This window comes from Mustelus asterias, unplaced genomic scaffold, assembly GCF_964213995.1.
Source record: "Mustelus asterias unplaced genomic scaffold, sMusAst1.hap1.1 HAP1_SCAFFOLD_1408, whole genome shotgun sequence".
In the NCBI taxonomy this organism is placed as follows: Eukaryota; Metazoa; Chordata; class Chondrichthyes; order Carcharhiniformes; family Triakidae; genus Mustelus; species Mustelus asterias.
In genome coordinates, this window is record NW_027591353.1 from 67,878 (window position 1) to 85,877 (window position 18,000).

An 18,000-nucleotide genomic window follows, 5' to 3' on the forward strand; every position below is an offset into this window, starting at 1 on the left:
TTACTCACCTTGCAGCCTTCCTGTAATCTGTTTACATTGCAGATTTCAAATGCGTTTGAATTTGCTTCGCTGGATGCTTAAGCTTCACGACATCTTGAAAGACCTTTTGAACAGAATGTCTTTGAGTAGCAGAATTGCCAAATGAGTTATCTGATGAAGCCATTCTAGTGGATGAATTGAATAGGTTCAGTGCATTTCTGGCGAGAGAGAGGATTGTGGGGTATAGTGAGAAGGCAGGAAATTTGCCAAATCTAGCAAAAAGGATCTCTGCCACCTGGCCATGTTTCAAAAAGTTCATAGGCTATTCTTAAATTGTTCTATAAAGTATCACCAAATGAGTCTGAAATAATTATAGAATGCATAGAATCCCTACAGTGCAGAAGTAGGTCATTCGGCCCATCGAGTCTGTACTGACCACAGTCACACCCAGGCCCTATTCCCGCAACCCCATGCATTTACCTTGACACTAGGGTCAATTTAGCATAGCCAATCAACCTAATTCTTCAAGTTATGTTTTGCCTTTGGTGGAATGCATCTGCACGTGAGTCATGATAGAGAAAATGGACAGGGTAACATGGAGCTGGTAAGGAGGTTGGAGTTGGTCCTTTCGTACCACCTCCTGTTACATTTTGTTGCCATCTCAGTGGATTTCCTCCTTTTTGCTGAAAGTAAAATAAAATTCATGCCAATAACTGATGCTTATGGACCTGGTCGACGATGAGGGCCCAGGTAAACTCTGCAATGCAACTTTTAAGAAAACAAATGTGGTGGGAGTTATGTTGGGTCCAGGTCAGATGTGGAGCATTTCCCTCCCCAGTCCATTTTGTTCCTCTTCTCTAGAAAGTGCTGATTTATGGATTATATTCCCACAGGTACTAGACATCTCTGGCACCTCATCCAAATCACTCTGTATGGCCATAGACAGCAAACATTGGCTTTGCTCACGATAAGATGGGTGGTTCATCTAGTCCTTGTTTAATGTCCGTAGGTGGACTTAATAGAGGATGTTGGATGGTGACAAGCAATAAAACTTTAGCTGATCAGTCCCAATCCTGAGACTAAATGTAGTTGCCCTATAGATTGCCTATGGATCTTACGAGTCTGAGAGATTTATTTCCACATGAAGCATAACTTCTGAAGCAGCATGCTCCTTCCAATGTGCTGCATGATTGAATATTTAGACATGACAGTATAATGTAAAGATAACATTCTGGCTTTCTGTTTCAGGAAGAACGTTCTGGAAATGGAACTGGCAAAATGTAAGATTGACATGATGTCACTCAACAGCCAACTTCTAGATGCAATCCAACAGAAACTCAACCTCTCGCAGCAGCTGGAGGCCTGGCAGGTAGGTCAGGATGAACCACTCGGTCAAATACCAATTTGAACAGGTTTTATTTTCATAGAATCCCTTATGGTGCAGAAGGAGGCCATTCTGCCCATCGAGTTTGCACTGACTGTCTCTGACAGAATACCCAAGCCCACCCTACCCCCATAATCCCACACATTTACCATGGCTAATCCATCTAATCTGCATGTCTTGGGACACTAAGGGAGCAATTTAGCATGGCCAATCCACCTAACCTGCACATCTTTGGACTGTGGGAGGAAACCCACGCAGACACTGGGAGAATGTGTAAATTCCACACAGATGGTCACCCAAGGCTAAATTGAACCTGGTCCTTGGCACTGTGAGGCAGCAGTGCTAACCACTGTGACACCATTTTGTATGCAGTTTTTAATGATTCATATATGTGCGAATATACAAAGATACAAATTAGGAGCAGGGATTGGCCCTTTGTTCCTTTTGAGCCTGTTTTGTTACTCATTAAGATCATGGCTGATCTGATTGTGCCCTCAACTCCACATTCCCTCTAATCCTGATAACCTTTGACTGCCTTGTTGGTCAAGAATCTATTTATCTCTGACTTAAAAATATTCATTGACCCAGCCTCTACTGCTCTCTGGGGAAGAAAGTTCAAAAGATTCACAACCCACTTAAAAGAAAAAAATTCTTCTCATCTCCGTCTTAAATGGGAGACCTCTTATTTTTAACCTTGTTGATTCTAGACTCTCCCACAAGGGGAAATGTCCTTTCAGTATCCAACTGTTATGTCTCTTCTGGGTCTTGTTTGTTTCAACAAGATCGCCTCTTGATCTTCTAAATTCCAATGGATACAGGTCCAGCGTGTCCAACCTTTCCTCATAAGATAACCCCCCCCCTCAATCTTGGGTATCAGTCAACTGAACATGCTCTGAACTTTTATATCCTTTCTTAAATAAGGAGACCAAAACAGCACACAGTACTCCAGATGTGGTCTCACTAGTGCTCTGTACAGCTGTAGCAAAACATCCCTACTTTTATATTCTCCTTCTCTTGCAATAAACAACAACATTCCATTTGCTTTCCTAGTCACTTGTTGTACCTGCGTACTCATTTTTTGTGATTCATATACCAGGACACACAAATACCTCTGTAATCTCTCTCCACTTAAACAATAATGCTGTTTTTCTTTTCAAATTGGACAAGTTCATATTTTTCCACATTATACTTCCATCTGCAAACTTTTTGCCCATTCGCTTATCCTTATCTATGTCCCCTTTGCAAAATCCTTGCGTCCTCTTCGCAACTTACTTTCCGACCAATGTTCTTATCATCCACAAATTTATCAATCATACATTTGGTACCTTCATTCAGATTATTGATATAAATTGTAAATATTTGAATCCCAAGCACTGATCTTGCCAAAATGAAAAGGATCCGTTTATCCTGACTCTGCTTCTTGTTAGTTAACCAATCCTTTATCTAATATGTTACCCTCTACACCATGAGTTCTTATTGTGTATGATAACCTTTGATGTGGCATCTTGTCAGCTGCCTTCAGCAAATCTAAGTACAGTACATCTACAGATTTCTCTTTATCCACATTGCTTGTTACTTCCTCAAAGAACTCCAATTAATTAGTCAAACACTGTTTCTCTTTATCAATACCATGTTGACTCTGCTTGATTGCATTGAGATTTTCTGAGTATATTATCACTATATTCCAGTAAATTTTAAATCAGCTACTGAACAGGCTTCATTGTTCCACACACTCATGTGAAGGAAATGTTGCTTAAAATATGATGTGTTGCTAAGTAACCTTGTCTCCAAAGATGGATTTTTATTGTTGTTCACTGGAATAACTAGAGTGAATATCTTTCTCATGAGACAATGCCTTTTACCCATACCAATGAATTTACGTATATTGGGATAATTTTACTGGTAAATGCTGATCCTTCTAAGAGAATCCACTTCATGGAATTTCATTTCATGCTGTTAATGTATTGGCATCTTTGCCCATTACAATGACGACTGCAAATCACATTGCTAATTTGTCTTCAACTCATGTACCTTTAACTAATGTGAAATGTCAGCATGTGCTTTCTGAAAATATAAGAATTTTATTGAACATCTCCAGTCCAGTACTCTAGTTCCGCCTTCTGTGGTTTCCAGTCGGCCTTGGAGGCTCTACCTATACCAAACCATAATGCTGCCCTGTGAACTTCACTAACACGTGGACATTCACCTTTGAAATGTCGAGCATTTCCCTTCCGCCATTGTTCGACTGCTCCAGGTCACACCTTGGCCACCTCCAGCTGAAATCAGTGTGAATGAATATTGCGTTCATGAATCTCGGAAGGGGTCAGATATCCCCATTTTTAGAAAATGAAAGATGGCATGGCACAAAATCCGTATACTCGCCTCGATTGAATGGTTGCGTCTGAATTGTGTATTCAAAATGGCAGCTTAGTTTGACTGCTGCATTGGCATCCTAGGAAAGGGAAATGCTGAATAGATGACATGGTGGGAGGGGGGGGGAAAGACTACAAAATGCAAAGTAATGTACATTTAAAATGTAAAATATTGGATTATACTTGTGACAAGTAACTAAATTGTACTGGACAGTATTAAGGTGCTGAGTCCTGCAACCACATAAATTAATATTGTAAACAGGAGACTGAATGAACAAGCTCATTCCACACATTAGTAATTCGTACTTAAAATGAATTTATAATTACAGTGTGAAACGCCACACTCCTGTTCACATCCAATTTGGATATCTAGAATCTCATTCTCTTTACCGGCATGTTCATAGAAACGGGAGTTCAGACTCTGTTTGAACTAGAAACCATCATTCTGTGAATTGTAAGGAAATGCTTTGCAAGAAACGAGGATGGATTTCGGAGGATGCGAGCCGGGCCCATTAAACAGGGGATTCTCTTAAATATGTGTATTCATAGAATCCCTACAGTGCAGAAGGAGGCTGTTTGGCCCATTGAGTCTGCACCGACTACAATCCTACCCAGGGCCTATCCTCATACCCCCACATATTTACGCTGCTAATCCCCCGACATGAAAGGTCAATTTAGCATGGCCATTCCACCTAACTCGCACATCTTTGATATTGTAGTAGACACATGATTTGACTTTTGAGTGCCTGAGTAAACGGGACCGTAGTTGGTATCAAAGTGATAGCATCACTTTGGGATCCCTAGACAAGGTAGATGCTGGTACAGGGGAAATCTCTGTGTGACCTGGGGATCAGCTCATTCTAAGTATTTGAGGTGAGTAGCATATGGTGGAATCACCTTAATCCTGACTGTGTGATCCAATCTAAGTACCATGTCCAGTCTCAAGTAACATAATAGAAGTAGTCCAATAGAGAAATGCTTTTGTTCTTGTTGCTTCAGTCTTGTGTTTTCTTCCCTCTCTTCCTGTTGCAGTTTGCTTCCTCAGGGCTTTTCACTATCTGGCTCCTCTGGTTTCTCATCTAGTGGCCTTTCCCAGCTACTGTACAAGCAGACTATTGTAAGCCCCCTCCTGCCTCTGAGGTGAGCTTTCATTGTAATGTCCACTTGTTAGAACGTTTCTCCATTCCATCCATTCTTCATCTTTGGCTGTTTCTGAGTTTTGAGTTTTCCATTCTCTCACTATGCATCCTTCAGCCATTTCCAGTCATTAAATCAAGCTCTCCATGTGATGTAGCTATAACTGACAGACCCAAGGCAGACTGAACCTTGGCTTCTCAGGTTCATTGCAGGTCAGATCATGCTTGGCATGCGACCATCAAAATAACCTTCTGTTATTGTCTCTTTCTGATCTATTCAGCCTTATTATCAGAGCTCTGAAGCATAATGATATTCATTGCAGATTGCTTTGGCAGTTGTCTCTCATTATCCAATGTCACAACTGGCAATGCCACTAAAGTTCATTTCTAGCCTGTGAATGATCCTGTATTTAGAGTAGTAATTCCAGCAAGCCCCTTCTGTATAAGCTTCATGCTTTATGTCTGACCCATACTGCATTAAGTCTCTGCCATACATGGCTGGGTCAAATCTTTCCAATTAATGTCCTTCAGCGTATTTCACCTCCTGGGACAGATACTGTACTCACCAACAAAAATACCAGTCACAATGAAGAATGAGAACATGCAATAGATATTCATATTTGATCCCTTTCATTGCTGGAAATAGTTCCGATCATTCCCTGCGAGGTTTCTGCCAGTTGGTTTTTGCGTTCGCTTGACGGCTGTTGCTGAAAATTCAAAATCTGCCATAAAAGATCAGCAACTTGATCAAACTGAGAAACAGTTTAAGTGACTGTTTCAGGAAATAATTATTTCTAAACTTGCTTCACTCTATTACATTGAAGCGAGATTCTAGCATGTGCCTGGTAGCCCAGCATTAATGATGTACTGAGGACTTGATGATTTGGCTGCAGTCATCACAAATCCTCCTCCTCACTGTCTCCGCAACGCGAGACATTCCTTGCTTCAGTTCTCCAGTCCTGATTTTCCTTTCTCACTGTAGAAGCTAGTCTTGGCCCCCCCACCTCCATCCTTGTTCCCAAATCCACCTCAGGACAGCACCTCCTAGCTTTCACTGGACAGTGAAAACGCTGGAAAATCTCAGCAGGTCTGGCAGCATCTGTAAGGAGCAAAAAGAGCTGATGTTTCGACTCCAGATGATTCTTTATCAAAGCTTTAACAGAGGGTCATCTGGACTCGAGAGCTCTTTTTGCTCCTTACAGATGCTGCCAGACCTGCTGAGATTTTCCAGCATTTTTTCTTTTGGTTTCAGATTCCAGCATCTGCAGTATTTTGCTTTTTTCCCACTGGACAGTATCTGATCCTCCTGTACCTCAATGCTAGGAATATATTCTGCTTAGCTGTGACCTTTCCCTCATTGCTCATCTTTTTCCCTTCCTCGTTTCCCTTCCTCGTTTCCCTTCCTCGTTTCCCTTTCCATCTGACCACTGTATGAACAATGCACATTCGCAGAACTGTAAATGTGCCACTCTAGCCTGCATTGGAACAGCACACAGGTGTAGCTTGCAGCAACATTTGGTTCTGTGAAGTAATCTGAAGCTTCCTTGCAGTCAGTATAACTCTAAATGTGTGTGTTGAATGCTGACTCCCATTCCTTTCCTTGCAGGATGACATGCATAGGGTCATTGACCAGCAGTTAATGGACAAACAACAGAGAGAGTGTCGTCCGCCAGCACAATCCTACAGGAACAGCTGTAGCATGAGGCACAAAGTCATCTCTTCAGTGAGACCGGAACGTAACCGCGAAGAGGTCATTAGGGCAGAAGGGAAACGTCCCTTCTCGTTTTTCAAGAAGAATTAATTTTCTTTGTAATTATTAAAGGGACCATTGTGGAGTTGGCGGGGCTTCAAGAGATTCTTTGTACAAAGAGTGTTTCATTGAATTAGGAAGGGAACTCATTCTTCCTGGGCTCAGGCAATGCTTCCATTCACCTGCAAAGGGGCTGCAGGATGGCATAGTGGAGCAAAGCCTGGCTAATGCAGGCTAAGTCAGGTAGCCTTGTTGCTGGAGATGTTCTCTGCTATAACTGGTGCCAAAATAGTCTTTGACAAAGGTTCTTGTACGTGGAGTGTTGCACGACCATACTGTACATAACAGGTTAAAACAAATTGTGTTGCTAAGTTCAATTGTTTTCACAAAAAACTAAAAGTATGAGTTGAGGAATGTCTGACCTATGAAGGACTGAATGTTTGTGCAGTATTATTTCAGATAGTTGGGCTGTTTGCCTTTAAAGAATTATAAGAGACAGCAAACCCATATGCATCCATAGTGAGCAAGTAACTGTACAGCACTCTGTGAACAGTGCACCTCAGAAGATTCATATGGAATATTGCTGCATGTGCATGTGTAGCGTGGGCAGCTCACTGTGTGCCTGTAGAATGCAGTGTCTGCAACGCGTGCCTGTTCAAAATAGTGCAAGATAATGCACTGTGCACAAGTACAGTGTTCGTGTGCACTAGGTGTTTGTGTATAAAGTGCTCCATAATACCATCTGTATAGAATGTCAGTGGGTGCCACTTCGGTGTGGGAGAGCACTGTGAGAGTATGAAGTGTTAGGATAGTTCAATCGGTGTCCTGCACCATAACCCCTGCACAGCACAGTACAGGATCACGGTTGATGTTTGTATATGAGACGTGCCAGGAACCTGAAAAACACAGGACTTACACGATGTTTGTCAGCACCTGAAAAGAAAAAAGGCAGATTCATGTTTTGAGTTTAATCAAAGCCAAAGAGGGACCTTTGCCTTGAACAATCGGGCGATTCGGGGACTCATCTGGGAGCAGTGGCAGCCGGGTGCTCATCTCAGCAAATCACAGGCATGCAGCTTGTGTGTTTTTTTGTTGTTAAAGGGAAAAGTTAATTGACTGAGCACCCACAAAGGAACAGTCCCCCCTCAGCACCCTTTTGCAGAATCATCATTAACGTGACCTTTCTCTTTTCAGATGCTGATGGCTATGTTATGTACTTTTAGCATCCTTTACTTTTATTGAACATTCAGTGAAGAGTTGGATACAAAGTCGTATCCGGTATAGTTAGTTATGTACCAATACTGTAAAGTGTAGGATCATACAGAGGGCGATGTAGGGTGAGATAAAAGATTTTGTGTGCTGTCTGTGTGGACAGCGCAAGAACAGTGTGAGATAATGCACTAATTTATAGCAAGATGCATAGAATAGTTTGAAACTGTGGAATGTACACTTCTATAGTGTAGAATTATTCAATGAATGTGGTTTAGGTTGAGGAAGCAAAATGTGTGCCTGGATAATGTAGGATAGAATGGTGCAACGGGTATGATATAGTTAAGGACTGTATGTCTGATAGACTGTGTAGGCTATAGACTGTGTCTATTCAGAAACATGGAGACATGTGACATGTACTTGAAAGCGTGAGATTATTCTGTGTGGAATAGTGAGATAATGCAGCATAAAAGTGCAGGCACCAATGTGATAATGTGGGGGAATATACGTGTGAAGAATTGTGTGGGATAATGTGCTATGTACATGTCTGATGTGAATAGTACACCTTTTGCTTGTGCAATAAGTTGTGTGCACCATGTGCCTATAAACCACACACGAATGATATACACTGCGCATTATTGTTAGGGTGCTAGATACTGTGTTTAAAGAGCTGTGGTATAATGCACAGTGGGTATATATAGTGTTAGTGCATCATTTCTGTGCCATATACATTGAACATAGTATGTCTGTATACAACCTTTTTTTGGAGTGCATAGGCAATTTAAGTTAGTGGCCCCTTTAAATGTTCTTGCACAGCAGCACATGTGCAGTAATTTGCAGGGACTGGCATGTGTCTGGCCTATGCGGGTATTTTGGGATTGGTGAACAGCCATGCAGCTTAGAGGGAACATTGCCTGTGTAATACGGTGCTGGATGCACACTTGCCTGTGGAATACAGTATTACATGTACTGTACATTTTGCACAGTATTCTCTAGGATTGATATATGACAGAACACCATGGACAGTGTTGTTGGGCCTGTGCGTCATCTGCCTACACAGCATTATAGAGGTTAGTGCACTCTGTACCTGTGCAGCAGAGTGCCATGTGCCTTTCCAGTAGTGTGTATATGTGTACCTGTCTGATAATGCACCATGTGCATGTATATTTAGAAATATATCCTACGCGTGTCCACTCTGGTGTGGGCTAGTGTAATGTGTGCCTCAAGCCTATATTGTTCGCTAGTGCACCACATATGATATGTGATGGATTGTCACGTGCTTTCATGTTATAATGAGTAATCCACTGAATGTCACCTCACTATTGTATGGAATGTGTGTTTGAGAGGTCTTGTACAAGATTGTGTGCTATTTGCTGCTGCAGTACTCTGTGGTACAGTGGCACCACCTGCTGTACATATAGCATGAGAAATGGAGTACAGCATGGGGCAGTATACTGTGTGCCTTTACAATAGGTTGTAGATGCAATGTGTACCTAATTGGTACACAGTGAGTGGGATAGTATATTTGTTGTGGGGTTGTGTACAGCAGGTAACCATGGCCTCTGCAGGCATAGCATGGTGTTGGACACTCGCTGAGAACGATAATCCGGATACATTTTTAGGTGATTGTAACTGGACAGTATATGGTACAGTGTAGTGGTCACAGGTAGACCATGTGTCTGAGTAGCATGGAGTAGTGCATTGTCCATTACTGTGCTGTGTGCCTGTATAATAGACTGTGGGTTAAGATTTGGTTATCTGTTTAGAGGGAACATGGACTGGCCCATGAAATACAAATAATCAGCACAGTGTGTTTAGGTGTGTGTATGTCTGTGTTCGCGTGTGTGTGAGATGGTCATTTTGTGAATGTGTGAGATTGATTCCACACTTGGTACGTCTTACTCTGGTTGTGGGTTTTATTTGCACCGACCCCAGCTACATAATCCTAAGTATCAGATGAAACTAAGTCATGCAGAACAGCAAGGTTTCAGGTTTGATCTCCACACTGTGTTAAACTAATGCAAGTCAGTCAGGGCAGCAGTGGATTCTTGGCTCTTACCTGCTCCCTGGGTTGGGGCAACATCAGTTGAGTTGTGGATAGAGGTGAGGGTAGGGTCAGGACACAGCTGCAAACTCTGTGTAGTTTACATCACCTGTCTGAGCTTACAGGTCAAGAGTAAAATGGAGGATGGAACTGTATTCATCTCGGTATTATCAGCACCTTCAGAAGCGGAGGGTCGAAAAATAGAGGGTGATTTATTTTTCTGTGAATTGTGAATGTAATACTGTTGTGACTGGAGACTTTAACATGGATACCATGCACGATGGATTGGAATAACTGTAACCCAGTCTTAACAGTTTAAGCAACGTGGAGGCAACATGTTGCAAATGCTGAAAATCTGAAATAAGAACCGAAAATGCTGGAAATACCCAGCAGGCCTGGCAGCCTCTGTGGAGAGAGGAACAGGAGTTCTGATGAACGATCACAGGCCTAAAACATTAACTCTGTTTCCCTCTCTCCACAAGACAAGCCATCAGCACAGATCCAGGCTGAGACATGAATACTGTCCCACAATATATACTGTAAGATCACTTACTATTCCGTTAGATGGTCTTTAAACTTTCTGCTCCCCACATGTATGCTCCTGTATTAATGAGAATTGGTGTCTCAGCAGTCAGTGAAATTGCAGATGAGTGGCAAACTAACAACATCAGCTGTTGATTGTGTAATAATAAATGTCTCTGCAGTTGTATTGATTGTAAAATTGCCACCCGATTTCCTGTTCAGTATATAGAAACGTCTTTTCATTCATGGCTGGGACCTGCTTGGCCCTGTCAATTATACAAATACAATTCTCACACCACACCACAGGTGCTTGTAACAGGCACAAAGTGTTCATAAAAGTCAAACTGTTCAGGAGGTTTAGAGATTGTAAATCAGCTATCTGACTTTCACTCTTGTGCTTTACAATGTCATCTGAGCACCTTTTTTTGGGTCACTGCCTTAAAAATATTAACCCTTACTGGCATAAGCTTTGGACCTTGCCTGCACTTGTTAAGAAGGTTGATTGCTTGAATGAGTGAGTGTGGTGTCCAGAGGCACGGGTGCTCACCAAGCCATTTAAAATCCAGAATTGCATCCATTCCACCATTAACCTCAGAAGCAATCAGCAGGAACTCCTAGCACTGCTGCTCTTTATCGTCACACATCTGGCCCAAACTGGACCATGGTCCATGCACCCCACACCCCAGTGTTCTTCTCCCACAACACGCCTGTATAAAGCCTTATTGACAAAGGGAGTGAATAGCCCAGTGCCAATCCAACCCAATTCAAAAGGAATAGACGCTGAAACAGTTGGCTACAGTGCTCGAGGAGCCAGTTAGCTCGCCGTTTTCCGTCGATTGCATTTGGCAGGGCTGTGTGAATGTAGTAATCCTGTTGTGACTGGAGACTTCAACATGGATACCATGCACGATGGATCAGAATAACTGCAAACCCAGTCTTAACAGTTCAAGCTCATGTATTGTGAATAAATTCCCTCCAGAGTGGGGCGCTGAGGAGCATCTCACTGCTGAGAAACGGTGAATGTCACAGAGTGGCTTAAATTTGCTGTACATAATATAGAGCTTGGATTTTTTTCTATATTGAAAAGGTTTCATAACAGTAGAGATTATTTGTAAATGAAATACAGTTTACTGTTTAATTTGTATATGAAGAGAGATACATTATACAAATGCTTATTTTTTAGTAAAAATGCTGCTGCCTTTTTTATAGCCCTGTCTTGTACCGAGCTTTAAAAGCTCCTTAAAACAGAGATTTCTATGAAGTGTGTCTGTCCCAGAGCCACTGTATTAATAAAGAGGAATGCGGACGGGAAGATGGTTGTGTTGTTGTTGCATTTTAAACCTGTCTTTTTGACTGAGTTGTGGTTGAGTGCACTGCCGATTGTGGAACTCCAAACATTACACTGCAAGGTTTGAATTCAGTGCGGCTTGGGTTCACTGATCTTTGGTGGGCTGCTCTTCAGCAGCCCCTGGGTTAAGGGTTAGGACAGATGAACCAGTTTAAAGCGAACGCCTGGAGAGCTGCTGTGAACAGCAGAATACTTTGGACATCTCTGGGAGTGCCCCTGACTGGTTTATATGTCTCTCCTGCTGGATTGTGAGGTGTTGTTGCCCTCCAGCCGCTGTCCAGTATGTGGCAGTGCAAGCCAGGAACTCCCAGCTGGAAAGCTGCATGCGGGCGGGTGAACTCGGGTCAGATAAGTTAGAATATTGGCTCCAGGTCGCCACAAAGAACAATACAGCACAGGAACAGGCCCTTCGGCCCTCCAAGCCCACGCCGCTCCCTGGTCCAAACTAGACCATTCTTTTGTATCCCTCCATTCCCACTCCGTTCATATGGCTGTCTAGATAAGTCTTAAACCTTGCCTGGCAGCGCATTCCAGGCCCCTACCACCCTCTGTGTAAAATATGTCCGTCTGATATCTGTGTTAAACCTCCCCCCCCTTCACCTTGAACCTATGACCCCTCGTGAACGTCACCACCGACCTGGGGAAAAGCTTCCCACCGTTCACCCTATCTATGCCTTTCATAATTTTATACACCTCTATTAAGTCTCCCCTCATCCTCCGTCTTTCCAGGGAGAACAACCCCAGTTTACCCAATCTCTCCTCATAACTAAGCCCCTTCATACCAGGTAACATCCTGGTAAACCTCCTCTGTACTCTCTCCAAAGCCTCCACGTCCTTCTGGTAGTGTGGCGACCAGAACTGGACGCAGTATTCCAGATGCGGCCGAACCAACGTTCTATACATCTGCAACATCAGACCCCAACTTTTATACTCTATGCCCCGTCCTATAAAGGCAAGCATGCCCCATGAGGTGACCCTCCCTGACTCTGCAGTGCAGTGAATGGGTCTGGCAATAACCAGAAATTAAAGAATCAAAAAATTTAACTATATTCATCACCAATGTTTCTTGGTGTATGTTGAAGTAAGGAGGTCCTGAACCGCAATGGGTAGCGTCCATATACCTCCGGGCCAGAAACTGCCGGTTCAAGTCCCACTCCAGGGCTTGATGGCCATGGAAGGTGTGTTCATAATGTGGCCAAACAGGTGGTTGATCAGCCTGTAAATCCTCCCAGTAGGCCCGATGGCAAGCTGTATGAGAGGAGGAGATTCCTGATCAGCCACCCTGCAGAAGGTAATGGTAAACCACTGCAATACTTTAGCCAACAGCGTCATGGAGCAACCTAATGGAAGTCCCTGGTTGCCAATTCCTTCTTGGGGCAGAGTACCAGGGTGGATCCAGCCCACATCCTTTTTCCATATTATCTAAATTTCTCAAGGTTCAATTTATTTTAGTACACATTACTATTTTTGTTTTTTGACATAGTTTCACTATGAGAGAACATAAGAAAGTTTTAATGATTGGAGGCTAATAGAAACTAGAAGCAGGAGTGCGTCATTCAGCCCTTCGAGCTTGCTCTGCCATTCATCTTGATCATGGCTGATCATCCAGTTCAATATCCTGATTCCCCCTTCCTCCATATCCCTTGATCCCTTTAGCCCCAAGAGCTATATCTAATTTCTTCTTGAAATCAGACAACGTTTTGGTCTCAGCCACACATTCCACACGTACACCCCCCTCTGGGTGAAGAAATTTCTCCTCAGTTCTAAAAGGTTTCCCCCTTATCCTCAAACTATGACCCCTAGTTCTGGACTCCCCACCATCGGGAACATTCTTTCCGAATCTACTCTGTCTAACCCTAATGTTATTGGACTAGTAACTGAGAGCCCTGTGCTAGGCTCTGAAGACATGAAATCGAATCACAGTGGGCATCTGGAGGATAATAAAATGCTGATTTGATTTGGTTTTGATTTGATTTACTGGGTGTTAGTGTGTTTATGTGATACCATTGTGCTTCTATTTTGAATAGGCGAACTTCCCCACTAAGTAAGGGGCAATGGTGTCTGCCCTTCCACAGAGATAAATGTGTTTTCTCAGCTATGTTTGTGTTTAACGGGCTGCATTCAATCACACACCAGGAATGCCTGAGATGAACAGTGACTGTGAACATCAAGCAGTGAAAGCAAACACGCAAGAACAAGATACACAGCTAAACGATCCACATTTAAGCAGAACACACATCAATAGCAATATTGATTTTTGGTAGCATATTAACCCTTAGTTCAAATGTCGCAAAGTTATCTGCCCAATTAACACAATTATACTTTTTTCTTTGACCCTTACACAATTAAAATTTCCATTTAAATAAATCCCTCCTTTGTAGAATCTCACAGCAGAATAGGAGGCCATTCTGCCCAATGTGCCCATGCTGGCTTTTTGAAAGCTATCCAATTAGCACAGGTACAGGCCCTTCGCCCACCAAACCTGCACTGATACATGACGCCTTTCTAAACAAGCCTTTTGTCTCTGTGCAGTCTATCCCTCTTACTACCCTCTGTATAAAGAAAACTTGCCTCTCACATCTCCTTTAAACTTTCCCCCTTTTACCTTAAACCTATGTCCCCCAGTAATTGACATTTCTACCCTGGGAAAAATGCTCCAACTATCCATGCCTCTCAAAATTTTTAATTTAATTGATTAGTCTCACACTCCCCTCTCGCCATTCTTCTGTAACACCACCTCCCCCCCGCCCCGCCCTCCCCCAACACAAACACACACTCTTACAAGTATTGCTATGATTGAAAAGTTGCCATGGAATCATTTTCCAACACCTTTTCAGGTAGTACATCCTCTACATCTCACCAAAAAGTCGCAGCAACTTTAATATTCTCAGAATAGCCCCATTTTAACGTGGGCTATACTGGAGACACTATTGGGCAGATAAGAGTGATCACTAAAAGTAATCTCTCCCAGATGTTCAGCTGATACTCTGAACTAAAGAAGTTATTACATTTTCCGGTCCCACCTGCTGTGGGATTTGCAGATGGCGGACGGAAAATTTGGCGGAGCTTGGGCTCGGGGCAGCCGTGAGCGAAAAATCCGAACTTGGTAAGTGGGGAGTTTTTGGTTGGCTGCTGGAAGAGTGACTGCTACCTTTCATGCTGTTCTCTTTTTTTTTTATTTTTTATACTTTTCCAATTCAATCAAATCAAATCCAATTCAGAGTCTCAACAAGTTGAGACATTTCAGATCCAGGCTGACAGGACAGGGTGAGCGACCAAACCACCCTGTCCTGGGCCTGATCTACATGAGCCAAGCTGATTGGAGAAGGGGGAGGTTCCTCCTCCAAGTCTTGAGCTCATTTGCATCTTAGCCAAAAGGCCGAGATGCCGCTTTTAAAAATTGCTTCATATGAAACATATGAAGCCTCAGCGCAACCTCATGACCTCAACCAAGTGCGGCCGACAATGGGGTGCCGACCATACACTTGATCTTAGCCAAAAGGCCGAGAAGCGTCCTTCTGTTCTCTTTTTTTTTAATACTTTTCCAATTCAATCAAATCAAATCCAATTCAGAGTCTCAACAAGTTGAGACATTTCAGATCCAGGCTGACAAGACAGGGCAAGCGACCAAACCACCCTGTCCTGGGCCTGATCTACATGAGCCAAGCTGATTGGAGAAGGGGGAGGTTCCTCCTCCAAGACTTGAGCTCATTTGCATCTTAGCCAAAAGGCCGAGATGCCGCTTTTAAAAATTGCTTCATATGAAACATATGAAGCCTCAGCGTAACCTAATGACCTCAACCAAGTGCGGCCGACAATGGGGTGCCGACCATACACTTGATCTTAGCCAAAAGGCCGAGAATTGCATTCAGAAGTACAGCTTTAATTAGGCATTTCCTGCTAAAATATCAACCCCAATCCCAAACTTCTCGGCCTTTTGGCTAAGATCAAGTGTAGTTATGCGGATGCTGCACTTGGTTGAGGTCATTGGGTTGCATTTAAGCTTCTTATGTTTCATATGAAGCAATTTTTAAAAAGCGGTATCTCGGCCTTTTGGCTAAGATGCAAATGAGATCAAGCCTTGGAGGAGGAATTCTCCGCCTGCTCCAATCAGCTTGGCTCATGTAGATCAGGCCCAGGACAGGGTAAATGGCCGCTTGCCCTGTCTTGTCAGCCTGGATCGGAAATGTCTCAACTTGTTGAGACTCTGAATTGGACTTGATTTGATTGAATTGGAAAAGTATTTAAAAAAAACCCCAATCCCAAACTTAAATCACGGAGAGTTCAATCCATTCTGTTTCACCAGTATTGTCGTTTCTATTGTGACCTTATTTTAATTTCATTAGATTTTATGTTTGGTTAAATTAGCCAGTCATCCTCAGTTGGTGGGACCCTTGCTTTATTTTTAATCAATGGTTTTGGGGTAGCCATTGGTTCACTTGCAGCATTCAGCAAATCAAGTACCTGAATGTATATTTTTAAAAAAACACAAAATTCTGGTGAGAATAACAGCCAACGCTCCAGTCAGGTCAATGATCTTTCACCAGATGTACTGCAGACGCTCAGCAGCGCCTCCTCCTGGACAATGAGGGATGGGCAATAGATGCTGGCCCAGAATAAATAGGATGTGGAGATTGCCGGCGTTGGACAGGGGTGGGCATAGTAAGAAGTCACAACACCAGGTTAAAGTCCAACAGGTTTATTTGGTAGCACGAGCGTTTAGAGCGGAATAAGCAGGAGAGGGATAGTGTTTTTTAAATGAGTGTCACAAGTAGGCTTACATTAACACTGCAATGAAGTTACTGTAAAAATCCCCTAGTTGCCACACTCCGGTGCCCGTTCGGGTACACTGAGGGAAAATTCAGCAAAGCCAATGCACCCTAACCAGCACGTCTTTCAGACTGCGGGAGGAAACCGGAGTACCCGGAGGAAACCCACGCAGACACGGGGTGAATGTGCAGACTCCACATAGACAGTCACCCAAGCCAGGAATCGAACCTGGGTCCCTGGCGCTGTGAGGCAGCAGCGCTAACCACTGTGCCACCTGTAACCAGCTCTGTTTTTTGAGGGCCAGCAGGGGTGACGAGAGGCATTGACGGTATTGCCCCTCTCTGGATTCACTGCCTCCTCTTTGAGCTGCTGGATCTTGTGTTTCCCTGGATCAGCACTATCCGGGGCAGGGCTTGGCTGGATGTTAGCGAGGAAGGGTATGTAGGGCATCAGACTCAGGGACTGAGGTCAGTGCTGTAAGCCCTGGAGTGACAGTAAGTGCTGACATTACCCCAGTGTGAGGCTGGAACTTGCTCCAGTAGTTATTGCATGTTGCAAATCAAACAAGTCTTGTTTCGAATAAAATGTGTTTTCATCGAATACGGGTCAGGATGTCGTTATTCAAAAATGTGCAACTTCCAGAAGAGATTTTAGCGCAATATTAGGGCGCCAACTCATTTACAATGACAGTATAGGATGTGCTCACATGAAAGTTGGTTCCCACAGGCTTAGCCTGATGTTCTGGACTGGAAATCTCTCCAGGAACATTGCTGGGATATTAAACTCGGAACAATTTGGAGAATTGACAAAAGAACAGCAGGAGTTAATCAGCTCCGTTCCTTTGAAACAATATTCTCTGTTATCCAGTTTCAGGAGATGGACTCGGCCTGGGTACAAATGATTGGCTAAGCCTCACTGCTTCCTGTTCACCCAATCCGCTGATATCCTCTGTGTAAAAACAAGCCTCCTCGCATAGGATATAAGGCAGAGAAACAGGCTATTCGGTCCAACCCGTACATGCTGGCATTTAAAAAACATATCCTCCTATCTATATCTGCCATTTTAATCGTCTATTCCCTTTCCCTCACAGATGTTGGTCCAGTTTAACTTTAAATGCATCTTTTCCACCACTTGGTAGCCAGTTCCACATTCTCACCACTCTTTGGGTGAAGAAGTTTCTTCTGAATTCCCCGTTGGTGATTATCTCACAAGATGGTCTCTATTAATACCTGCCAAAACTGCAAACATTCTCTCTCTATCTAAACCTTTCATAATGTTGAAGATCTCTATTAATTCACCTTCTATTTCCAAGGGAAAAGCCAGTCCATCCTTTCCTGATATGTATACCCACACATAGAGAATCCCAACACTACAGAAGGAGGCCATTTGGCCCATCGAGCCTGCACTGACAACAATCCCACCCAGGCTCTATCCCCGTAAACCCCAACATCTTTGTCTCTTCACTGGACACAGGTGAGGTCCCAGA

General features: G+C 43.3%; 1 protein-coding gene across 1 annotated transcript in view; it reads left to right on the top strand.

Moving 5' to 3' along the window:
* The window catches only part of LOC144488247 (BICD family-like cargo adapter 1), a 65,567-nt gene extending 53,867 nt beyond the window's left edge, over positions 1–11,700 (top strand). The window contains exons 7-8 of the mRNA XM_078206281.1: positions 1,228–1,348; positions 6,478–11,700. Coding sequence (XP_078062407.1) covers positions 1,228–1,348; positions 6,478–6,672 — 316 coding nt within the window. The 3' untranslated portion in view covers positions 6,673–11,700. The remainder of the gene's footprint in view (positions 1–1,227; positions 1,349–6,477) is intronic.
* The last annotated feature ends 6,300 nt before the right edge of the window (positions 11,701–18,000 follow it).